The sequence below is a fragment of the Schistocerca nitens genome, chromosome 8 (assembly GCF_023898315.1).
Source record: "Schistocerca nitens isolate TAMUIC-IGC-003100 chromosome 8, iqSchNite1.1, whole genome shotgun sequence".
NCBI lineage: Eukaryota > Metazoa > Arthropoda > Insecta > Orthoptera > Acrididae > Schistocerca > Schistocerca nitens.
The window spans coordinates 301,630,990-301,658,370 of record NC_064621.1 but is presented as its reverse complement, the minus strand read 5'-3'; the positions used below and the strand labels follow the sequence as shown (position 1 = coordinate 301,658,370).

At 38.8% G+C, this 27,381-nt stretch overlaps 1 protein-coding gene across 1 annotated transcript in view; it reads right to left on the bottom strand.

Annotated features, from left to right (window-relative positions):
• The window catches only part of LOC126199242 (katanin-interacting protein-like), a 349,391-nt gene that overhangs the window by 259,683 nt on the left and 62,327 nt on the right, over positions 1 to 27,381 (bottom strand). Inside the window, exon 4 of the mRNA XM_049936035.1 lies at positions 15,366 to 15,589. Coding sequence (XP_049791992.1) covers positions 15,366 to 15,589 — 224 coding nt within the window. The remainder of the gene's footprint in view (positions 1 to 15,365; positions 15,590 to 27,381) is intronic.

The window sequence follows — 27,381 nt, the reverse complement described above, 5'->3', positions numbered from 1 at the left end:
TGAAAAACTATCTGCATCTCACAAAGGATGTTGGATCAGTCATAATAAACAAGACACAGCTCCTGACCAGCAGAAGACATCACTGGACATCAATTTCTGGCCAATCACTGTCCCACCTCCCCTCCAAATACCCCAACAGCCACACCAGTGGTGAACAATATAAGAGAAGTCCTATGTTAATTTTGCTTAAGTCATTTTGTTTTTAAGTAACAATTTTCTGTATGTATAAATGCCCAAAGATGAGCAGAACTTGCTTGAAACATGTTGCAATAAGTTAAACTAAACACAAAACAAATAATAGCGACTGGTAGCAGAAAATACAAATAAGTGAATACATAATGAAGAGTTGGCAAAAGAAAACACATCTAAAATCAAAAATGGAGCAAAATCATACACTAGAACACAAAGCCTGGGGTTCGCAGATGATTTAGCTGTCTTAGCTCTTGACATGGAAGAAATTCATGCCCAGAGCATCGCTTTCAAAAAACTGTCTTAAAGAAAAAGAGTTACAAGTTTCCTCCGAGAAAACTGAAATCACAATCTTGAAACCCCAGTGTATAAGTAAACTCTTCATGAACAAACAAAATATTAACATAGTTCTACATTATAAATATCTTGGAGGAATCATTAGGCGCAACTTAAGTGGGAAAGAAACATGGATAAACAGAATAAATAGAAAGGTGAGATAAAAATTCAGGGTGAAAGGATACCAACGATAAGATTCACTTATGACATAGAATGAAAGTTTTTGGTGAAAGGATACCAATTATAAGATTCACTGATGACAAAACATGAAAGTTTTGTATGTACAGTACATAGATTGAGAGTGAAGCAGAAAAAGACAAAAGTAATGAAAAGTAACAAGAATGAGAACAGTGTGAAACTTAACATCAACATTGGTGATCACAAAGCAGTTGTGGTTAAGGAATTCTGCTACCTTGGAAGTAAAATAACCCAAGATGTATAAAGCAAGGAGGATACAAAAAGCACAGGCAAACACGTTATTCCTGGCCATGAGAAGTCTACATGGGCCTATATTTTAGGAAGAAATTTCTGATAATGTACGTTTGCAGCACAGCATTGTATGGTAGTAAATCATGGACAGTGGAAAATCAGAGCACAAGAGAAAATAGAACAGTTTGAGATGTGGTGCTACAGAAATATGTTAAGAGTTAGGTGGACTAATAAGATAAGAATGAGATATGCAAAACACCGACAAGAAGAAGGGACAGGAAGATAAGATATGTGTTAAGAAATCAGGAAATAACCTCCATGGTTCCATGGTACTAGAGGGAGCTGTGGAGGGTAAAAACTGTAATGGAAGACACGGATTGGAATACACCCAGCAAGTAACTGAGGATGTAGGGTGTAAGTGCTACTCTGAAATGAAGAGGTTGGTGAAGGCAGAAATTCATTGTGGCCCGCATTAAACCAGTCAGAAGATTGATGACACACAAAAAAGAAAAAAGCTCATTCTCACATGTGGTCAAATGCTTGTCAATAGACACTAAGATCCAACACTACAAAACTGCAACTCACCTGGAAGCCACTTATGCTTGCAAAACACTGTTTTGAATCAAAAATGAAAGAGGAACTGATCACCTCCTCAAAACTGAAATAAGTATCATCAGAACTTGCATAAATAAAAAATACCAGATCAAATGAGCCTGGAAAATCATGCCCAATGGAACTATCTATTGAGAAATTGACCCAATCAACAGCATATTGAAGAAGAAAACAATCTCTTATTTCTTTGAGACCTTACAAATGCAGGAGAACAGGAATTTACAACAACTTGTGATGGGAAATCTTAGAAAGAAGACTTGAGGACACTGGATTCAAGATATTCAGCAAGATCTTAAAGCAGTTGGACTCCAGACAACAGACAATAACAACAAAAATAAAATTAATATTCTTCTTAAGAGCCCCAAATTTTGAGCAGAGATGACACACAGATAGGCTACAGAGAAACAGTCATGTATTACCTCTCTTATCCTAACAGTTGTTTTAATGATTACTGGCTATCAAATGGAAAATGGCAGGAAAAGACAGGAAGGAACACCAGGTGCACTTAGTGCGTATGCCTGGGGCCCTCTTCCAACTTGCTAAAGACGCTATTCCAGCAGCCACTGAGCGAACAGAGTGCAACCAACTGCAGATGTAGCACACACTGAAACAAACAATGCCCGTCATCTGGACTCTGAGGTCATACTTCAATCAATCCAGAGACTGGTTCTAAGGCTGAGAATAACAGCCTTGTGCATGGAATTTCAATGAAGCTCACGATTTGCAGCACTGTCCCCAGAACTGATCGTGGCACTCTAGTTTTGAGTCGGGAAGGACTTAACCAAAGACTTCAAGGGTTTTGTGAAAAGCTTGGCTGCAACTTCCTGGGCTCCCTGAATGGGTGGGTGAGCACTACATATCAGAGGCTGCTACCTAGGTAGTGACTGCGTGTGGAGTGCACACAAGGATTTTTTTTAGATTAGCTGACCCTCCATTTAGGCCTTGATAATGAAAACTGTGGAATACCCAAAAGTATGAAGTCAGGTCCAAGAAAATGCCCACTACAGGCAAGAGTATTAAAGTTCTAATAGTTAACTGCTGAAGCATTCATAACAAAGTGCCAGAGTTTGAAAGGCTCCAGAAAAGCAGTAAACTCACATTACATTAGATACAGAAAGCTGGTTGAAATCTGAAATTGACAGCATTGGGGTTTTTCGGGAAGTCACAGTGGACAAGAAACTCAAATCCACAGGGATAGAAATTGAGGCTGCATGTGAAAATGTTTGAGCATGACTCAGTATCACGGTGGGCATAAAATGGTAATTGGAGCCTTCTATTGCCCACCAGACTCACATCCTGGTATGACCGAAACACTTAGAAAAAACCTCAGTTCACTTGTATGTAAGCTCCCCAATCTTATGTAATCATCAATGAAGACTTTAATCAAACAAAAATCAAATGGTAAAATTACAGTTTTGTCAGAGGTGGGTGTGACAAGACATCCTGTGAAACATTACTAAATGCCTTCTCTGAAAAATACCTACAACAAAGAGTTTGTATACCCTTTCATGATGGAAATATAGTAGGTCTAATGGCAACAAACAGACCTGGCCTCTTTGAGGATGTCCATACATGGTTGTGGCAACAATAATACCAAAGTACGAAAGACACCTATAACATGTAGACAGATTGTGTTCATTAACCTTGTTTAAAAAAAGCAGTAGTGTAATATCTCAGTGTGGGACTTGAAACTCTCAGCACAGGACAGGGACATGTTGATGAACCAAGGTTCAAGTTTAAAAGGACAGTTGACCCACTGGATAGATAAGTACCCAGTAGAACTGCTCATAATGGGAGAAACACTCCATGGTATACAGCCACTGCAAAGAAACTTCTGAAGACACAGAGATTCCTACATAACACGGGTAAAACAAAGCATAAGGCTACAGGTAGAGAGATGCTTAATGGCATGCATTTGGCTATCAAGAGGGCAATGCATGAATCCTTCAATGACTACAATAGTAGAATACAGTCAAACAATTTTTCACAAACCTAAAGAAATTGTGATCTTATGTAAAGGCTGTTAACGGCACCAAAATTAGTGTCCAGTCATTCACGAATGAGAAAGGAAGTGAAATTGAGGGTAGCAAACAAAAGCTGAAATGCTAAACTATGTTTTCAAATATTCCTTTACAAAGGAAAACCCAGAAACATTGACACAATTTAGTGATCATACCACTGAAAAGCTGAATGCAACAAGTTTTAGTATTAGTGGTGTTGAGAAACAGCTCAAATAGTTAAAACTGAACAAAGCTAAAGAATCCCTGTCAGATTCTACACTGTATTTATGGCTGAGTTAGCTCCTCTTCTAACTTTCTAACTACAGTCTATCATAGAGCCCTTTGAGAAATATTTGGAAGAAAGTACAGGTCACACCCATTTACAATAAAAGTAGTAGAGCTGATCCACAAAACTACCGTCCAGTACCCTTCATATCAATTTGTTGTAGAATCTTACAGCACATTCTGAGTTCAAACATAATGATGCATATCAAACAGAATGACATCCTCCATTCTAACAAGCATAATTTCTGAAAATATCTATCAAGCAAAACCCAACTCACACTTGGATCAAGGCAATCAGGTAGATGCAGCATTTATTGACTCAGCACATCTACACTTATTGTCAAAAGTATGATCATATGGAGTGTCAAGCAAAATTTGTGACTGGATTGAGGATTTTTTTGGTAAGGAGGGAGCAACACGTTATCTTGGAAGGAGATTCATCGTTAGATGTAGAAGCAACTTTGGGTGTGCCCTAGAAAAGTGTGTTCTGACCCTTACTGTTCATGTTGTATATTAGAGACCTTGTCACCAACATTAACAGTGACTTCAGACTTTTTGCAGATGATGCTGTATTTGTAGTGAAGTACTGTCTGGAAGAAGCTGCATAAATATTCAGTCAGATCTTGATAAGATTTCAAAGTGGTGCAAAGATTGGCAACTTGCTTTAAATGTCTAGAGATGTAAAACTGTGCACTACACAAAATGAAAAACTGTATTTTTTCCCAGCTGGAATCAGCCAATACTATATCTCTTTGTAATACTTTGTAGGGATAGGTAATGGAACGACCACATAGGCTCAGTCGTGGATAAAGTAGGTGGTGCACTTCGATTTATTAGTAGACCAATGGGAAAATGCAATCCGTCTACATACGAGATAGCTTGCAAATCATTCGTACGACTCATCCTGAAACACTGCTCAACTGTAAGGGACCCCTACTAAATAGGACTAACAGGGGATATAGAAGTAGCCACAGAAACACAGTATGAATGCTCACAGATTTGTTTGACCCGTGGAAAAGTGCCGCAGAGATGGTGAAGAAACTGAACTGGCAGATTCTTGAAGATAGACGTAAATAATCCAGTGGAAGCCTACTTACAAAGTTTTGAGAAACAGCTTTAGCTTTAAATGATGACTCCATGAATATACTACAGCCCCCTATTTATCGCTCACATACAGATTGTGCAGACAGGATTAGATTAATTACAGCATGCACAGAGGAATTTAAATAATCATTCTTCCCACATTCCACATGTGAATAGAACAGGAAGAAACCCTAATAACTGGTACAATCGGATGTACCCCTGTTATGCACTTCACAGAGATATGTAGAGTGTGGATGAACACTGATGCTCATAAATTGAGGATAATTGCAGAATGTGATGCCACAAAACATGGCACTACACAAAACTGGCGCTAATAGCATAGGCACATAGGGAACACACACGACACAGATCTGTAAGTCCACGATATTGGTGATAAGTTGAGAAAACCATCCTGAAACACGTGCTACAAAACGCCACTGTTCCCTGCACATGTACCCCACCATTAATATGGGATATGATCACCATGCACATGTACACAGGCCGCACAATGGGTTGGCATACTCTGGATCAGGTGGTCGAGCAGCTGCTGAGGTATAGCTTCCCATTCTTGCACCAGTGCCTGTTGGAGCTCCTGAAGTGTCAAAGGGGTTTTAAGTCATGCAGCAATATGTCGACCGAGCGCATCCGACATGCTCGATGAGGTTCAGGTCTGGAGAACAGGCAGGCCACTCCATTTGCCTGATATCTTTTGTTTCACGGTACTCCTCCACAATGGCACCTCGGTGGTGCCGTGCGTTATCATCCAGCAGGAGGGAGGTGGGACCCACTGCACCCCTGAAAAGGTGGACATACTGGTGCAAAATGATGTCCCGGTACACCTGACCTGTTACAGTTCTTCTGTCAAGGACATGCAGGGGTGTACATGCCCCAATCATAATCCCACTCCACACCATCAAACCATGACCTCCATACATTAAGGGGTTGGTATCTGGTTCCTGGTTCAGGCCAGAAACCCGGCGAGAATCACTGTTCAGACTATACCTGGACTTGTCCACGAACATAGCCTGGGACCACTGTTCCAATGATCATGTACTGTGTTCTTGACACCAGGCTTTACGGGCTCTCCTGTGACCAGAGATCAGTGGAATGCACCTTGCAGGTCTCCGGGCGAATAAATCATGTCTGTTCAGTTGTTTATAGACTGTGTGTCTGGAGACAATTGTTCCAGTGGCTGCAGTAAGGTCCAAAGCAAGGCTACCTGCAGTACTCCGTGGCTGTCTGCGGGCAATGATAGTGAGATATCGGTCTTCTTGTGGTGTTGTACACTGTGGACACCCCGTACTGTAGTGCCTGGACTTATTTCCTGCCTGCTGGAATTGTCACCATAATCTTGAGATCACACTTTGTGGCACACGGAGGACCCGTGCTACGACCTGCTGTGTTTGACCAGCCTCCAGTCACCCTAGTATTCTACCCCTCATAATGTAATCAATATGTGTTCTTTGAGCCATTTTCAACACACAGTCACCATTAGCACGTCTGAAAACATCTGCACACTTACTTGCTGCACCGTACTCTGACATGCACCAACACACCTCTGCGTATGTGGACTGCTGCCCACACCACCGTGCAATGACTGCAGGTCAAATGCACCGCATGGTCATACCCCGAGGTGATTTAAACCCGCAAACCGCCCACCAGAGTGTTGTTTCATCATGTATCAGCATTATCCTTAATTTATGAAGATGAGTGTAGATGTAGAATGTAAATAAAAATGACCAGATTTATGGAGTAGAAAACAGGTTACATGAAATAAAATACGCTAATAGGAAAAACAATTTTTATTTTTTTATTTTTTTTTATTTATTTATTTTAAATAAGAAGGTAAGATGATTGACCTGAACATTGAGAGCATCTGACTTGGGCAAAAGGTTATTGGAACACTAATTATTCCACTGACCTCTATTTCTACAGGCTTGCATACTTAACAACTCTTTCCTGAGCAGATGAGTGGTGTATTGTTTCTGGTGAAAAAGATAGAGTTCTGTCCACCTCACTGGTGTTGGCTGGGACTGAAGAGAAAGGACTGACAACAAAATATGCCATGCCCACTGCTCAATGTCTCAGTGGGAGGCACGTCCACAAATCATGGCAACAAGACAGCCACTGAATGACTGAAAATACTCTACTTACAATGATCGTGAATGGGTGAAGTTCCATACACACATCTCTGACAATGGGACAGAAGACTTGGCAGACTAGTGATGAGTGACATCAGAGAGACAGTAATATAACTTCTTGTGTATTCAGCTCTTTTTAATTTTTCAATTATATTTTATATTATTCAGTATATATTATTCAATTCAATATATTATTCAATACCAATAGTGGAAGTTGGAATTCATAATACAAACTCCTCATGTCCTCAGAGTGTTCTGACATTTCTCTTCCACATTCACAGTCTATTAAACTGTGCCTAGAAAACTAAACTTCACACTAGGCTACTCAATCAGTTCCCAGGCATCATCTGCCTGCTCCTACAGCAAACATGGGCTATATTCATTGTCCTCTCATGCAAAATAATAATTCATGAGAGATATAGAGAGGCTTGAGCTGTAATTGTTCATCAGGCTATTCTGGCGACCCTTAGCACGTGATGTCCTCATAGATGCTCACACTAAAAGTAGGTGTCGTGAGCAAGGAATTCAACTCATATGATTGTAGTCATCTCCAGCAGGAAGAGGGATTCAAACAACGCAAAATAATGATGGAATAGCGAAAATATTAAGAAAAGGCTAGTTACTAAACACCATACAGTGGAAATGCTGAGTCGCAGACAGGCACAAAAAAAGACTGCCAAAGAGTTTTTTTTGTGCCTATCTGCGGCTCACCATCTCCACTGCATGGTAAGTACCAACTATCCTTTTCACAATAGTGTTGGAAGTGGGGTTCAAAATACGTCAACAGGAGTAATGCTGATTCCACTGGCGAACAACAAATTTATGTTTCTGCCAGTACCTCTTCTCCTACCTTCCAAACTTCACATAAGCTCTTCTGTGAACCTTACAAGACTAGCACTTCTGGAGGATACTGCAGAAACATGGCTTATCCACAGCCTAGGGGGTGTTTCCAGAATAAAATTTTCACTCTGCAGCGGAGTGTGCACTGAGATGAAAACTGCCTGGTGGATTAAAACTGTGTGTCGGACCAAGACTCGAACTCAGGACCTTTGCCTATTGATGGCAAGTGTTCTAACTTCCGAGCTACACAAGCATGACTCACGACTCATCCTCACAGCTTTACTTCTGCCAGAACCTCATCTCTACCTTCCAAACTCAGCTCAGATGGTAGACCACTTGCCAGCGAAAGGCAAATGTAGCGAGTTCGAGTCTCGGTCCGGCACACAGTTATAAATCTGCCAGGAAGTTTCATATTGGCGCACGCACAGCTGCAGAGTGGAAGCTTCATTCTGGAAACATTCCCCTGGCTGTGGCTAAGCCATGTCTACACAATATCTTTCTTCCAGAAGTGCTAGTCTTGCAAGATTCGCTTGAGAACTTTTGTGAAGTTTGAAAGGTAGGAGACGAGGTTCTGGTGGAAGTAAAGCTGTGAGGACAGGTTGTTGAGTCGTGCTTGGGTAGCTGAGATGACAGAGCACTTGCCCGCAAAAGGCAAAGGTCCCAAGTTCGAGTCTCGGTCCGGCACACAGTTTTAATCTTCCAGGAAGTTTCATATTAGTGCACACACTGCTGCAGACTGGAAATTTAATTCTGGAAACATCCTCCTTGCTGTGGATAAGTCATGTCTCCGCAACATACTTTCTTCCTGAAGTGCTAGTTTTCCAATGTTTGCAGCAGAGCTTCTGTGAAATTTGGAAGGTAGTAGACAGGGTTCTGGCAGAAGTAAAGCTGTGAGGATGGGTTGTTGAGTTACGCTTGGGTATCTCAGATAGTAGAGCACTTGCCCACAAAAGGCAAAGGTCCGGAGTTCGAGTCTCTGTCCTGCACACACTTTTAATCTACCAGGAAGTTTCATATCAACACACACTCTGCTGCAGAGTGAAAATTTCTCTCTGGAAACAAATTTATGGCTGTCTTGCAGAGGACAGGAGCCATACATGAGACATCAATTCAAATATGAAATGGTTGGAGGAAGACAGACCCAATGGCATACAAATTCAATGTACAATGCTAATTATCACTGTTTGACATGGGTTCTATTTCTGATATTAAAGTACGAGGGCAGTTCAATAAGTAATGCAACACATTTTTTTTCTGAAACAGGGGTTGTTTTATTCAGCATTGAAATACACCAGGTTATTCCCCAATCTTTTAGCTACACAACACTATTTTTCAACGTAATCTCCATTCAATGCTACGGCCTTACGCCACCTTGAAATGAGGGCCTGTATGCCTGCACGGTACCATTCCACTGGTCGATGTCAGAGCCAACGTCGTACTGCATCAATAACTTCTTCATCATCCGCGTAGTGCGTCCCACGGATTGCGTCCTTCATTGGGCCAAACATATGGAAATCCGACGGTGCGAGATTGGGGCTGTAGGGTGCATGAGGAAGAACAGTCCACTGAAGTTTTGTGAGCTCCTCTCGGGTGCGAAGACTTGTGTGAGGTCTTGCGTTGTCATGAAGAAGGAGAAGTTCGTTCTGATTTTTGTGCCTACGAACACGCTGAAGTCGTTTCTTCAATTTCTGAAGAGTAGCACAATACACTTCAGAGTTGATCGTTTGACCATGGGGAAGGACATCGAACAGAATAACCCCTTCAGCGTCCCAGAAGACTGTAACCATGACTTTACCGGCTGAGGGTATGGCTTTAAACTTTTTCTTGGTAGGGGAGTGGGTGTGGCGCCACTCCATTGATTGCCGTTTTGTTTCAGGTTCAAAGTGATGAACCCATGTTTCATCGCCTGTAACAATCTTTGACAAGAAATTGTCACCCTCAGCCACATGACGAGCAAGCAATTCCGCACAGATGGTTCTCCTTTGCTCTTTATGGTGTTCGGTTAGACAACGAGGGACCCAGCGGGAACAAACCTTTGAATATCCCAACTGGTGAACAATTGTGACAGCACTACCAACAGAGATGTCAAGTTGAGCACTGAGTTGTTTGATGGTGATCCGTCGATCATCTCGAACGAGTGTGTTCGCACGCTCCGCCATTGCAGGAGTCACAGCTGTGCACGGCCGGCCCGCACACGGGAGATCAGACAGTCTTGCTTGACCTTGCGGCGATGATGACACACGCTTTGCCCAACGACTCACCATGCTTTTGTCCACTGCCAGATCACCATAGACATTCTGCAAGCGCCTATGAATATCTGAGATGCCCTGGTTTTCCGCCAAAAGAAACTCGATCACTGCCCGTTGTTTGCAACGCACATCCGTTACAGACGCCATTTTAACAGCTCCGTACAGCGCTGCCACCTGTCGGAAGTCAATGAAACTATACGAGACGAAGCGGGAATGTTTGAAAATATTCCACAAGAAATTTCCGGTTTTTTCAACCAAAATTGGCCGAGAAAAAAAATGTGTTGCATTACTTATTGAACTGCCCTTGTATGTACTTCTAGACCATTTTACCGTGGGAAATTCAAATATGTAAACAAAATATCGTTGTCACGGATACTTTTTATGTAATACGTATATATATGTATATTCACAATTCATGGAAAACACAGAGACGTTATAGAGAAATACGGTTATGTTGCCGCATCCAGTAGTGATAGAACGTGATAATTTCTTGTGCAACAGCAGGTGGGAAGAATCAGACATCATTAGGTTACCGCTGCCACACCTATGTCATTAAGACCACCTGAAACATCTCATTAACTCGAACGGCGACAGCCGGTCGCTGCCTCGGCAGTAAAGCTTCATGCCTCCTAGGGGCAGTTGCATCGAGTTTACAACAGTGGTGTTAGCCGCAATTTGTGTCAGTCTTAACAAGTGGGTGTTTTGGCTGCCAAGTGACTGTCATGTTTCTGAGCACGGTTGAATTTTTTAGTTCCTGTGTGTAAACTGATTGAGCCTGGTGCTGAAGGTAAAATTACTGCTTGATTTTACACATCAGCGTTCCTCTAGTTCCCTACTATTAATTTAATACAGGTGTATTACCAAAGTGGTATTTTTAAATTTGCAGAAATGCCACGTCATCGTGGATGTCGATATAAGCCGGAAAACTTCTGCTACATCTGTGGGAAGTTCACTTTTGCCAGAAATAGGAAGAAAATTTCTTCAGTCATAAAGAAAGCATACAAACATTACTTTGGAGTAGAGGTAGGAGACCAAGATAAAGAATGGGCACCACATTTCTGTTGTGCTACATGTTACTGCAAACTAATTCAGTGGTGGAAAGGTAAAGAGAATGTGGCGTTGTTTGCTGTTCCCATGGTGTGGAGGGAGCCTAAGGACCATGTTACTAATTGTTATTTCTGTCTAACAAAAATTCAGGGTTTTACAAGCAAAAAGCCGAAGAGGCACATTGTTTACCCAGATCTGCCTTCAGCGAGAATGCCAGTTCAGCATTCCGACAACCTTCCAGTACCTTCAAGAGCTCGAGGTCAAATTCTGAGTGACAGTGAAATACGTAGTACTGAAGAAATCACAGATGATGATTCTTTATATCACTGCACAAGTGAGTCATCGCCACATTTGTTAACACAGGCAGATTTAAATGATTTAGTACGTGATCTAGGACTAAGTAAACAAAAGGGGCAGCTGCTTGGTTCAAGATTACGAGTATAATCTACTGCACCAAAGTACTAAAATCAGTGTGTTCAGGCACAGAGAACATGCCTTAATTTCTTATTTTTCAACTGACGAAGCACTGACATTTTGCAATGACGTTGCTGGCCTGATGAAAGTGCTGAACTTCACTTACATTTCACTGGAGTGGAGACTTTTCATAGATGCATCGAAAACAAGTCTGAAGGGTGTTTTGCTCCATAACGGAAATAAAATACCCTCTGTTCCAGTATCTTACGCTAGTTTGACAAAAGAGAATTACGAATTCGTACAAAGGATGCTAAATTCATTAAAATACAATGAACACAAATGGAAAATATGTGCAGATTTAAAGGTAATTGCTATGGAACTGGGAATGCAACAAGGCTACACAAAGTATGCCTGTTTTCTTTGCGAGTGGGATAGTCAAGACCAAAATTCTCACTACGTGAAAAAGAAATGGCCTAGGTGAAGAGGGAAAGTTGGCGAAAAGAATGTACAACGTGAAAGTCTGGTAGCTCCTGAATATATACTACTTCCACCGCTTCACATCAAACTTGGCCTGATGAAACAATTCGTGAAGGCCATGGATCCAACAGGCTGTGGGTTTGCATATCTAGCTACCAAATTACCCCGTCTTTCAGCTGCAAAAATAAAGGAAGGTGTATTTGTGGACCCACAAATCAGAGAGCTGCAGAAAGATGCAAATTTTGAAGCATGTTTAACTGATAAAGAAAAAACCGCATGGGACTGTTTCAAGATGATGTCGGAAAACTTCCTCGGAAGAAGAAGAGCTACTAACTACAAAGCAATGGTGAAAGATATGATCAAAGCATATCAGGATTTGGGGTGCAATATGTCTTTGAAAGGTACATGTGATGGACTCTCATCTGGGCTACTTCACAGAGAGTTGTAGTGACGTATCGGATGAACATGCGGAAAGATTCCATAAAGACATTTCTACCATAGAAAGGCACTATGAAGGGAAGTGGGTACCTTCTATGTTAGCAGATTATTGCTGGAATATCATTCGAGAGAAGAAAGATTCACAATACAAGAAAAAAAGTGATGTGCATTACAAGGCAGTGGCTCATTGTTTGTGAATTTTCTGTAATTTCTCATGTCAAATAAATGCTTCAAAGTGTATACACAAAGGTTACTGTGTTATATGTTAGATCCCACCCTCCATTAATGTGATGAACTTATAACATCATAAAGATGTGCATTTGTTTGTCGAATTTCACCTCACGTTTGCTGCACTATATCAGAAACTGAAAAGAGAAATAAAATTGCGATTACTCATAAACTATCCCTGACAGAAAAAAACCAAAAACAGTTTTCAATTCAGCACTCAAATTACAACTAGGATCACAATACTTTTTATCAGAAATAGAAAAAAAAAGTTACCTATTAATGTAAATGCAGAACTACACCTTCACACAATGTTCACATTAAACTGTAGGTTTTCCTATCTCAGTTCAAAAGGTTAATGGAGGGCAAAGGCTCATTACATTCAACAGGACCATGCCTAATAATGCACTGTGGTGTTCAAATTAGCCTTTGGGTGGAGGCCAGTTCTACCTCACATAGAAAGGTTTCCCACTCATGATAAATTGAAGGCAAAAGGCATGATAAAACAATGAAAACAAAGGTGTCAATTGCTGCAGCTCATCTATAAAAGTTGTGCTGCTCCTTATAACACACACAAAATAATCCACCACAGGCACACAAAATACAAGTTAGTAGAGTATGCATCTCTTTACATATGGACTCATAGACTGTCACTGCAGAAATCCCCCTCCCTCTGTCTCTCTTCTAACAGCTACCTTAACATTTTCATTTTACCTCTATCCTCAGCCACCCGGTAGTAGATAGTTTCTTTATAAACAAGATGGGACACCTAACTTTTTCACCTAAAGTAACTTTCTACTCATTAAAAACATTTACAATCTTGTGCCATCTGTATGAACAGTGTTCAGTGTGAAATGAAACAAACACCAAAGCATTTTCACAACTTCATTAATTACCAAGACATTAGTAGTAATTTTGTTGTTTTTAGCATTTCTTTGTTAGTGGCACCATAATATTGTCTGGACCAGACTAGCAGAAACATTAGGAGACAAAATCAGTGATATGTCTTTTGTAGGTGTGACAGGTACATTCACTACAGGGATTTTTGTGTTGTTGTTATGACCACCTGAATAGTGTGTGGCCTGGAAGCATACACAACTCTTCGTGAAATTAAGCAATGCCTAGGCAAGCAATATGCGATGTTTACATCACTCTCAACAGAGTGGAAATATTGCTGGAATTCAATCTTAAAAAGTTTTGAAACTATTTCTACTCAAATTTTCTCAGAAGTTGTAACTAAATAAAAATGAAATATAATAATTGTAAAGTGCATCTAAAAATTATACCTAGCAGTGTGCAACTGCTCTCTTGTTCCTTTCTTTCATATTGTCATAACACATGCTCAAACTTTTCCAGTCATGATTTGTCTCTCTGTTTTGTGAATAAAAGTCAACAGAAACTTCCGTCCATGCCTCCTCTTTGTTGGCACAGTAACTTCACCAGTTTGTTTGCCTTCTATGTATCTTTATACTGATGCAAAGCAATTTCCAGGAATAAATATCTTTCTGGCTGTGCAGAAGTTTTTATAACACAACAGCTTTGATAACAAATACTGTGTACATATCATGTATGATGACTCTCTGCTGTTGAAGTGCAATAATAGTGTTGACAGCCAAGCATATTCCATGTGAATTCAGATAAAATTGAATCTTGCTCAATTGATATAAGTTTAGTGTGAGACAAACAGAATGGATTCCTGAAATGAGTTCAGTACCTGAATTAAGGTCAAAACCAATCTCAAGTCAGTAACATTTATACTCTTGGCCCTAAGGCTAGTAAAGGTCAATGGAAGTGGGCAGCAGGCAAAAAAGTGCAAAACTGTTGCTGTTCGCTGTACTTTTACAGGTGATAAGGAGAACAACATTTTAAAAAATAATGTTTAGTAGCAGTTGGTCCAAATCTAAAATAGAACATATGCGTCAAATAAATTTCATGATTAACATTTAAATGAAAGAAGGGTTTATAAGCAAAATGAGAAATATGTATAACAAATGCAATAATATGGATGAAAGATAGGATGATAAAACAAAAGAAATTGAAATGAAATTAACACATAAAGTTAATTATAAAGACATGAACATAGATTTAACATGGAAAAAAAATGATATGAAGAAAAATGAAAGCAAATAAAGAAGTTGATATTATGTTTAAAACTATGTAACAAAGGAACGGAAATAAAAAATTACATTTAAATCACTTAATTGAATAAAAATGATGATCAATCACTTTGATAAATGTTTAAAAATAAAAAATAAAATTTATTTCACCTGATGAGATTCAAAGTTCCTACATGTGAAACTATTATCCTATCCGTTATACCATGTACACCAAATATATATGCAACTTTTTTTACACGGTTGACTGTCACAATGGTGTATGGCTGCAGCGTGTGACACCTGGGATCTTAACCTACATAACCGTACAGATGGTTTTAAAAGGCTGATCACACCACTGGAGACCTCTCCTTGTAAGTCTCATCAGGGGGCGTCCTTCAATCTTATAAGAAATGAAAGTAGTGGACTACCAGTTGTTATGAAAAGTATAGCAAAATAAATGTAGGATTAGTATATGTACGAAAACAGAAACAATTACAAACTCACTTTCTGTATATCCACTGGCTCACCATTCTCACTAAATATTTCAATGCCATTCAGCCCTAGGTAATGGCGATCACCCCATGTGCTTTTTATGTTTATTGCTAAGTGAGCGCCTCCTGGCAATTCTGGTATAATAAAATCTGATGACAGTGTTGGTTTATCCTTGTTTTTGGCATTTTGTGCAATTTCTTTATCCAAAACTGGTATTTCAGCAGACACAGGCACTTCTAAGAACAAATAAAACACTGTCAACATACACAACATAGAATGGTAAATATTTGTATTACTACACTACACTGTTGCTGTTCAGGCTTGTGAACATACATAAACTTTTGAAAGATAACTGCTATTTTGACAAGTAAATGACTAGATATTTATTTATTTATTTGTCCACGAATCATTTTAGTACATTGTTTGTACATGTGATATAGCACAGTGGTAAACCTTGTTAATTTACAATGCAGTAATCATTTTGACTACATTGTTGACATAATCAAATGCATAATAATGTACGTTGGTGTACTACATTGCTTCTACATGTGATAATAGCAGTTATTAAGTAAGATGACGTGATAAGCACAGTGTAAACTATATTATGAATTGACATTAAGTAAAATTTGGTAAATGAGGTTTACTTATTACGATTTTCCATAAATTCAGACAAATAATAGAAGCAGTGGTCAAGCAAGAACTGTTTTAACTTTCTTTTAAATGCATTTAATGTTGCATGCATTTCAGGTAAGAAGGCAAATGGTTATGTAAGATAGCTCCAGTATGATACACTCCTCTTTTGCATAAGTTTGTATTCACTGTGTTCATGTGTAGGTTCATCTTCTGCCAAGTTTCATATGTGTATATATCACAGTTGTGTCTGAAGAGGTTTTCCTTTATTACAATGCTCCCTTTTGTGAAAATTAATATTTTGTATACATACAAGCAAGGCAGTGGCAATATTTTGAGAGTTTTAGAAAGGGATCTCCAGGGATCCTTGCATTTAGCTTCTTTTTATCACCCTGATAATCTTTTTCTGTATTTTAAATGTTTCTGGAGAATTTATAGAATTCCTCCAACAAGTTATTCCGTACATAAGAAGTGACTGTATACTACAATGGTAGATTGTCAGCCCTGATGAGCAGCCTGTATTCTGAGTGAGGATCATAACAGCATATGCTAGTGAATTCAGTCTCTGTGGAAGTTAGATGCCACAGTTTTTTCAGACTTTATGATGAGCCTACTGGTCCTGAACCAGTGCATTAAGGTATGCATAACTGATATTGTAGCCTCCTGCAGATTTTTGTCATTCTGTGATTTAATTAGAATATTAGTGTCATCTGCAAAGAGTACAGTGGTTCCATCACGTATGTTACTAGCCAAGTCATTTATATACAGCAGAAATAGGACAGGTCCCAAAACTGACCCTTGTGGGACTCCATACTTCATTTTTACTCCTCATCACTCTAAAAACTACAATTTTTTGTGTTTCACTGTCTTTGTGTTTTATTCCTGTAATCTGCTGACAATTACTGAGGTACGACTGAAGCAACCTTTCAGACTGGCCTCTAATTCATTAATTACTTAATTACGCAAGAGAAACTCATGAGCAATAGCATCGAATGCTTTACTTAGATCGAGAAATATCCCAAATACATGTTGCTTATCATCCACTGCTTTTAATACTTCATTTAGGAAGCAAAATCTGCTGTCTGAGTTGACTTTCCAGCTCTAAACCAATGTTGGGAGTCACTTATCAGGTTCTCTTTATTCATGAAAACAGTTAATCTTCTAAGGAACATTTTTTTTCCATAATTTTGCTAGAGCCTGACAATACTGAAACTGGCCTATAATTATCAATATCACTTTTTGCTACCTTCTTATGCAAAGGTGTTATTTTTGCAGTTTTTAGATTATTTGGAAACACACTACTCTTTAAAGATGAATGTTCTATGTCTGTTAGTGGTTCCACAATAAATGTTAGGCTCACTTTGATAATAGCATCTGGTATCTCATCAAAGCCACTGAATATTTATTAGGTAATTCTTTTAGAATTCTTGACAGTTCCTCAGGTGTTGCTGGATACACGAATAATGTTTTTGGATGAATTTTTTCATCTGAGTGACAGGCTGGCTGTTTGTCAAGGTGTGTATTTATTAATTGCTGTGCAATATTAGAGAAATAATTGTTGAAAGCACTAGCCACATGTTTGGGGATTTTTTATTCATAACCAGCTCTATATTACTGTTTTTAACTGGCCTGGTGCTCATTTCTTTCCTTATAACTTGCCAGGTTACTGTAGTTTTATTCTTAGAATTACACAATAGTTGACATTTTATAGTTTTTTTACTTTTGAAATAACTCGTGTTAGTATTCTTTTGTATCTTTTGAAATATGTAATAAAGTCAGGGTTAGTATTTTGCTTGGAGTACTCATACAATCTCCTTTTATACTGACATGATATCCTTATCCCTTTTGTAATCCACTTGTTTGTTTTTTGAGTAGAGTTAAACATAGTTATTTTCTTGGGAAGAGCCATTTGAATAAAATGTTTGAATGTAGCCATAAACTTATCATATTTCTCTTTGGTACCATTACAGTCATATACATCATTCCAGCTTTCACCTTTTAGGAGAGAACAAAAATATTCCACATTTATGTACTGAAATTCCTTACAGTGTGTCATATTCTACCGGGAATTGAGTGTCCTGAAATATTCATTGCACGAATTTGAGCACTGTGATCACTAAAACCCGAGTTTACAGCTTGTATGTTATAGACATATTTGCACATATTTGTCAAGATCTGATCAATAATAGATGCAGAGGTTAGTGTTTCTCTAGTTGCTTCATTTACCATTGCAGCTGATCAAAATCCAATAAGTGACCACATATAATTATATTTTTCTTGGGAGAGTGAATTTCTTCAAAGAGTTCCTCCATGCCATTGTAAAACACTTTTTTGTCTCAATCTGGTGACCTGCATACACAAATAATAACTGTATTTTGCCTTGGTAGTTCAGTTATAGAGTGTTGTATACCTTTTTCACAGGACAGTTTATGGTGTTTAGTTACATCCTTGAATTCAATATTTTCTCTAATGTGTACACAGGTGCCCCCATGACCCAATATTTTCCTATAAAACATGCTTGCAAGTTTGAACTAAGGAATGTATATTTGCTCTAACATATCTTGTTTGAGCCAGTGTTCTGTAAAGCATAGTACAGAAATATCATTTAGGTCATTTAACATTTCTTCTATTTGATTTAGTTTATTTGAGAGTGATTGTAATTTATACGAGGCCTGTTCAGAAAGTAAGCTCCGATTGATTGCCAAATTGAAACCACAGTGAACATCAGTAATGTTTTACTTGTAACAATTAGCTACACCTTTCAGCTACTTCTCTACGTAGTCGCCGTTCTGACTTAGACTTTTGTCATAGCGTTGTACCAACTTTTCAATAGCCTCATCATAGAAGGCAGCCGCCAGTGCTTTCCGCCAATTCTCCACGCTGGCCTACACCTCGTTGTCTGTGTCAAAATGTTGTCTTCAAAGACAGCGGTTCATGTGACCAGAGATGAAACGCAGGGGGAGACAATTGAAGACTGTATTGTGGGTAATCTCACATTTCCATTTGAAAACGATGCAGGAGCATCTTCATTGCCCCTGCAGAATGTGGCTGAGAATTGTCTTCAAGAAGAAACAGCACGACAGTTATGTAATGTTAGCTGCATAGCTTCAGGCGAAATTTCTCACCAGGCCCTCGTACTTGGCGGCAGACACTATTTTCCAGACATCTTTACGCACTCACTGCGAGCTCAGAAATGAGAAGAGCGACGTGATGCTAACTGGGGTTATACTAGAGACACTACCCAACACATCTGTGCAAAGCTTCATCGGATTTTCATAGTCGTTTCCATTTCGCGACCGATCGGAGCTTACTTTCTGAACGCCCCTCGTAATTAGGTACAGGGAGTAAATCATTTCTTGCTTGACCACCTACCTCACTATATGAGCTAGTGCACTTAATCGGAAAAAATCCTAATGTTTTCCAGGGATGGTATTCATGGTGTTTGACGTATGACTTGACGAAAACTGTAAGTCCCATGCTATCAAATATTATGTTTGGCCTCATGGAGACTGTTTTTGTCACAAAAAACAACAGTGTGCAATGTCACAAAAAAGAATTATCACAGAGTACAGTATTTTAACAATTTTATAGGCTAATTATTGCAAGGGTTATAGAGGATGAAAAGAATTTATGGTACTAAAAGTTTGATGGTGTGATAAAATTATGTCACTGTTCTTGAAGAAAAAAAATCACATGTCTAACTGAAATGGCAGTGCATGGAATCAAACTGATTGATTCAATCTACAAGCAAAACTACCCATTAGCAACCCTAACTAATAACACATGTTGAATGGGTGTGAAAGTTTTCATGTCACCAGCTACGGAAGAAAAAAATATCTACTATGCTCAAAGAACATTGAAATTCTATGTAATATGAGCACTACTTTTTGGAAAATTACCAGAAGTGTGCTGGACAAGAATATAGCTTTTGTCTGTAAAACTTCATTGTCATTGCTTTTGGGCAAAAAGCCATCTCAGTGGCTTCAGTCATTCATCATTAGAATTGCTATCCATAAGACTCCAAACTGCATATTGAAATATAGTGCTCACTGCATATTGAAATATGGTGCTCATTAAAACATTTTTATATGATTTCGAGAACTATTCTGGTTTGACAGTTGGCATGATAAGACAGGAAACACTTAACTATCACTAATAATCTCAATTACTGTGAACTGTACCTGACCATCCTTGCCTCATAGAAATTGAAAAATTGAATGATATTCTTCTCTCCTTATACTGCTAGTTATACATTGTGATAAGAGACATTTTGCAAATAGCACACGCGCGCGCACGAATGCACACACACACTCATGCAAACATCACGTGCGTGAGTGAGTGTGTGTGTGTGTGTGTGTGTGTGTGTGTGTGTGTGTGTGTGTGTGTGTACCTGACAAAGGCTTTAATGGCCGAAGTTATAATTGTGTGAATCTTTTTGTTGTGTCTATCGTGACTCAGCATCTCCGCTATATGGTGAGTAGCAACTTTCCTTCTTTGTTATATACATATATATTTTCACTTTGCAAGTTGATATCTCAGTTGCTAGGGGTTTATTTACCAATTGTTATTTTTTATTTGTAGTTCACTGTTGCTATTTGAGTTTACATATTGTCATTTGGAGATAGTGAGTGTAGCTGTGGGCACTAGAAAATGGAGTGACAAGTGGAGAAATGGGAATATTTCCGACATATTCTTGCGTTTTAGTTCAATCGTGAATGTAATAGCAGGGGAGGCAGCCAGAACATTTGTGCCGTGTATGGAGATAATGCCATTTCACAGATCATGGCAAGAAAACTGTTTTCTCATTTTAAGGAGGATCGTTCTGACATTAGTGGCTTTCCTTGTTCAGGAAGACTTTCAAGGATTGATGAAAATCGTTTAAATGCATTGATCAACAATTATCTACATCAGTGTCCTTGAGAACTGGCAAATGTGATGAACTATGTTCAAATCTATTCTTGGGTATTCTTTCTTGCCCCATTCTCATAACTGTCCAAACTATTTCATCCATTATGGTATCTTTCCTCTGTGTGACTTTCAAAAGTACCGTGTATGGGTACCATATGCTCTAAGACAGAAACACAAAAATCATTGGATAGCCATATGTGCATCTCTGCTTGCATATCATCGGTTGGCTCATGAACAACACTGACCATTCCTAGTCCGTATCATTACTGGGGATGAGAAATAGTGTGTTTGTGCTAACATAAGGAAAAGAAAATAATGGTTGGCCAACACAAAGCATCAATTCCCAGTACAAAGACTGCATCCATCCACAAAAAATTATGTTACATTTCCAGTGGAACAGTGACAGTGTGGTGTACTATGAATTGTTTCCCTATGGTGTAATCATCACTGCTGAGACATCTTACAGATGGAGTCCTAAAACAATGACCATGAAGACTGTGCCAAATGATGCCACGCTTGCCCACATTCTGATACTCACAAAGATAACTGTACAGAGTTGGGTTGGAAAGTCATTCCACACCAGCCTAATTCTCATCTTGTGCCCTCAGATTTTCACCTTGTCTGCTCTCTATTGAACTACCTTCAAGGAACTTCCTTTCCAGATGAAAATGAACTCCAAATATTGCTCAACAATTTCTTCGCTTAAAAACCACATGATTTTCACAGTTGCAGAATCGTAAAATTATCCAAGCATTGGCAGACCATTGTAAATAATGAAGAAGAATATATTATTGATGACTAGTCTCTGTTATGTGTATCTGTTGTGTTTATTAAACTTATGGAACAATGCTATGAACTTATGCACTAACCCAGTATATACAGACAAACAGAATGCAAAGATAAATACTGCTATTTATGTGGTGTCACCACCAGACACCACACTTGCTAGGTGGTAGCCTTTAAATCGGCCGCGGTCCATTAGTATACGTCGGTCCCGCGTGTCGCCACTATCAGTGATTGCAGACCGAGCGCCGCCACACGGCAGGTCTAGAGAGACTTCCTAGCACTCGCCCCAGTTGTACAGCTGACTTTGCTAGCGATGGTTCACTGACAAAATACACTCTCATTTGCCGAGACGATAGTTAGCATAGCCTTCAGCTACGTCATTTGCTACGACCTAGCAAGGCGCCATTATCAGTTGCTATTGATATTGTAAAGAATGTACAGACAAGAGCTACGTTCAACATTAATGGATTAAAGTTAAGTATTCCACCAAGTACCACCTTTTTTCTGAAGTTTAAATACCTTGTCTTGTTCTAGACCTCACGCCAGCCTGCGTGAGCTTAAACGCGTGCCTTTCGGCTTCCTCCAAACCCCATGGGTTGGCTCCTGCCAATCCACAACAATTTACATGGATTCAAGGGATAAAATGGAGTGTGACTAATAGAAACTTGAATAACGAAGACACACAAAATGTGTTATTAGGAAGGAGGAGAAGTGGGATGTGCAATCCTATGGCTCCTGCCGCATCCCACATCTCCCCCTCCATAATAACATATTTTGTGTGTCTTCGTTATTCAAGTTTCTATTGCTCCTATGGCTCCTGCCGCATCCCACATCTGAGCCTCCATAATAACATATTTTGTGCATCTTCGTTGGTCAAGTTTCTATTCGTCACTCTTCTTTCTATCCCTTGAATCCATGTAAGTAGCAGTCTTCCTCTGTGCCTTCTGTTTGTCAGTCCATATTCAAATCTATTCTTGGGTATTCTTTCTTGCCCCATTCTCATTACGTGTCCAAACTATATCATACATTATAGTATCTTTCCTCTGTGTTATTTTCTCTACATCCTCATTTGTTCCATTTTCCAAGTGGAAGATCCTTGATGCTCATCTTAGAAAATCCATTTCTACAGCTACAATTTTCTTGCAGTTCTTCTCTGTAATTGTCCAGCACTCCATGCAATCCATAGATGATAACTATCTTAATAATCTCTTTAATATATATTAAAAAATATATTAAGTTTTATTTTCAATCCAGTTTTTGTGGTCCATACAAGGGAGTTCACTTTTGACATTGCTCTTCTTCCTAGCTCAATCTGTTTCTCAAGTCATGTTCATGTTCCATCTTTATTAATTATACTCATTAGGTATTTATATCTTTGACAATTATTGATGTTTACATTGTCTGATATTCCGTGAGCCAATGATCCTGTCCTATCGTTAAGTATCCTGTCTTCTTGAATTCAATTTCAGCCCCTATTTGCTATAGCCTTCTGTCAATTTTCTCACCATATAGGAGATACCTTCTTGATCAGTTGTAACCACCACCAGATCATCTGTATACACAGTGGTCTTATAAACAGAATTCCAATTTTACTGCATGGAGGTTAGTAAGAGGTGTCAGGGGTTATGTACATTGCCAATATTTGCTTACCATTAAATCTCCACAAATGCCCACTGATTTATCAGCTCTGCTAACAAGCCCTATTTCCACATCATTGTCATATCCTCAGGGCAATGCAAGGTGTACAATGGGAGTATGTTATGCAGCAGACCCAAGAGGGCAAAATGCAAGTTTCTGGCAGCTTAAAACTAAAACATATTGGCTATGGGCAATGTGGTCCTCCAGTTTCGGGGTTAAGGCGCTGAGCTAGTAACCTATCACTTGAAAAACAATGTATTCCTACTAACACTCTCAGCACTAAACCTCAAAAACAGGACAGGATTTTGAATGAAATAAAAGAAAGAAAAGGTTAATGAACCCTGCAACTTGGAATATGCAGGGTCTGAACCTAAAAAGGAAAGAGGTTCTTGATGAATTGGAAAGAGACACTGGTGATCTGACAAGAGACAAAAATGAAGGGTACAGGGAATGAAAGAGCTAGTCAATACATACATTTTTGTAGCAAAGTTAGTAAAAGTCAAAGAGAGAAGAGAGGAGTATCAATCACAGTACATCAGAAATTGAATGGTAGCATAAACAAATGCCAAGAAGTAAATGAGTGGATTAAGTCCGAAGAAGAATAGACAAGAGGTAGTAATAGTTAGTGTGTATGTACAGACCGATGACACTGATAATATAATTAAAGGTGCTTTTTATTAGATTTGAGGGACATTGTTAGTGACGTTAATCCACAGAAGGGGGTGCACCTTATGCCCGGACAGGAAGGACTAAAAATGGCAAGGTCATCAGAAAATATGGTGAAGAAATGGAGAATGAATTTGGCAAAAGACGTTGATTTCAGTAGAGCACATTCAATAAGAGTAGAACAGGTATTTTTCTCATAAAGAAGTACATAGAAATACCTGGGTGCAACATACTAGGACTTTAAGATTCATAATAGATTATATGATACAACCAAAAATTCAGAATTACAAACACATGATGGTACAGTAAAGCCTGTATGTGTATTATACCATTTTATAGTGAAACCAAAAGTTCTAGTAAACTATATGAAAATCCTCACCCATGGTCATAATGAAGAGAATAGTAAAATAGCGGAAGCACCTAGATGTAATTTGGAAAGTTCACAACACGATTCTGTGTTACACAAGATGAGATTAAATAAAATTAGGAACATCAATAAAACCATGGCAGCAATAATGTAACAGAAGAAACAACTGTACCATAAGTGATTAAGTACACAGGACAGCAATGATAGGAAGTACTTTGCAGGATGCAACAGAGAAGATGAAAAACAACTGCAAGAACAAGACAAACAATGTGAGACAAAAAGGGTCAGTGAAACAATAGATACATGGGAGGGTACAAAATTGAGATATGCCTGGAAAACAATAAAACATCTTATAATATACAGAGTAGAAAAATCTAATGTCAAAATAATTAGTATGCAGTAGTGGGAAGAGCAATACAAAAAGCTATTGAGTGAGAACAGCAATGAGTACAAACATTCCAAGTATATCAGCTAGATGAGGCAAATAATTTGAATGAGGAACCAATGACACAGAATGAAGTGAATAATACTGTCATGTGGATGCAACAGAATACATCAGCTGGACCAGGAGCTAATCCTTTTAAGTTAGTGAAATATGGACCAAGTATTTCATGGGAAATAATGTCATCCTTCTGTAATATACTGATTGCAATTGTAAAGAGATAACAGAGGATTTTAATATTTATGTAATAAGTTCCATTTACAAAAAAAGGAAACAGACAGGGCTTTAATAATTACAGAGGCATCAGGGTAATAAGGAAAGCTGTATGGTCAGAATCTGAAAAATAGTATCAAAGCAGAAACTGTAGACATCGAAGAACAGAGAGGATTTAGAGCAGGAAGACCATGTACTGACAACACATTCTCCCCACACCAGTTCACAGAAAAAAGATCTGAAACAAATTTGGAAACATGTTAAGTGTTCATCAATCTCGGAAAAACTTATAACAACATCCACAGTAGGTTGTGCTAAGAAATAATTCTTATGAAAGAAATTTGATATGTTGCGCCGTTTTCGAGTTAATTAGCATTCCAATTAGTCAATCAGACTTGTGCAAGAAAATTCAACTGGCCCACCAGATACAATTAGGCCTAATGTCAGTTATTCACATTGTGTAGATGATAGTGCAAGACGTTGCATCCAGTGAGTGGTCTTGAAGCTCAATAACGCTGGAGACTGGAAAAGGTCCATCCAGTCGGCTACTAATGTGGAGATGGCAAACTGGAAGTTTGAAAGAGTTATGGATCCCAGCAGGAAATAATTGAACAAAGACAAGATTTCAATAACTACAATTTTGCTCATCTGAGCAAGAATTGGATAATAATTTAAATGAAAGTACAGTACTCCTGATTGCAAAATTCAATGGAGGCATGTACATGGCTAAGTATGAGTGCGAGCAGATCCAGAGTGAATACTACAAGACCTGTCCCTGGGCCAGGCCTACACAGATGTCCCTCCTGGACTGGTATCTATACCGAACTCTCTAGCAGACTACACCACCTCTGCCTTTATACTGTGTAGCAGGCCACATCACCTCTTCCACATTGTCACTTAAGGACACCGCCCTTCGGGGTCTCATGTGTGACTATATATGGTCACCACCAACACACTACTGCGCCTCATGGCTTCTCCACATGAGCTCACATGACACCTTGCGTGTCTGCACAACATCTCCTGCCAACAAGAAAACCAATGCCGTTCCTGTTGCATTCCTTTGTACTCATTAGTACTTTCTAGAAAACTTATTCATTCTGGCTGCTGCTCTGCTGCCTTTCAGGAGTTGCATTTTTTTTTAAATATGTGACACCAGTTTTTCACATATTTTATTCCATTAATGGGAAAACATACACATTTGCTGTATAATAATGTTCAAAACACATATAATTGCTTTACGACTTTTCATTGCAGAAATACATGTATATCAATCTTTTTGCTGTAAGAGAAACATTTACAACTTTACATTTCACACTAAATGTGAGTGTTACATATTCTAATAGCTGGAAGAAAGATACATCTTATTTTACAATACGAGACATTTCGTATTAGCCTACCAATTCTCTTTTCTAGTAGGATGGTTATATATACTATTTTATAATCAACTTTACAATGAATTATACTTCATATTAGGCCCAGATCTAGTGGATGCAAACTGGGGCTTTTGGCAATTTCAGTGTGTGTCAAATTCATATTCTTGAAGAAAAAAACCTGGTTTCACAAAGCAACTAGCATCCAACGCATGTTGATCTATCAATTATTCATATAATTTTGAAATGCATCCCTCTTTGTTTTTGAACATTTCTGAACACACTGTAGTTGATTTCTGAATGAATGATAAGTTGACTTTTGAATGTGTGCATAGTGTACATGATGTCTCTGCCAGGGGAATCCCTGTGGCATCAAGAAATAAAGAACTTTCCTGCAAACAAAAGGGGACGGGGCTATAAGAGCTGAGCTGAATAGACCTGAATGGGTGAATACTAATCACTGTTTGTGTATGTGGTTGATTGGGTGTGTGAATGATAAGCATTGTTATAATTATTTGCGAAATCCACAAATTCAGATGACCAGAGTGGAAATAAACAACAAACACGAACAACAGGTGAGAAAGATTACATATTATCTCCTCGGTGTAACCAAGAAAATTAAATTTTGACAAAATTTTCATCAACTGCTACACTATTGAGGGCCAGTTGTACAGCCCCCAGTTAGCAGTCGCTTAAATTCTATTCTCAGAATAGTGTGGAAAACATGTTGTACAAACCTGTAATAATGCCTAACTGGAGAATGAACACAGGATAACTAAACCAGTGATTCTGGCAGGGTTAGTGAAGTTAACCAGAGAATAAGTTTTGACAATGGCAGGAACAGTTACAGAATTAGCGATGACAAGTTTATTTGTTAGGATGAGGAAGGAGAAGAGACAGGGGCATCACACAAATTACATGGAAGAATTTAACAATTTCATACTACTACTACTTGTGATCTCATGCTTGAGAAACTGGAGCATATGATTGAAATGTGAAACTATTTCC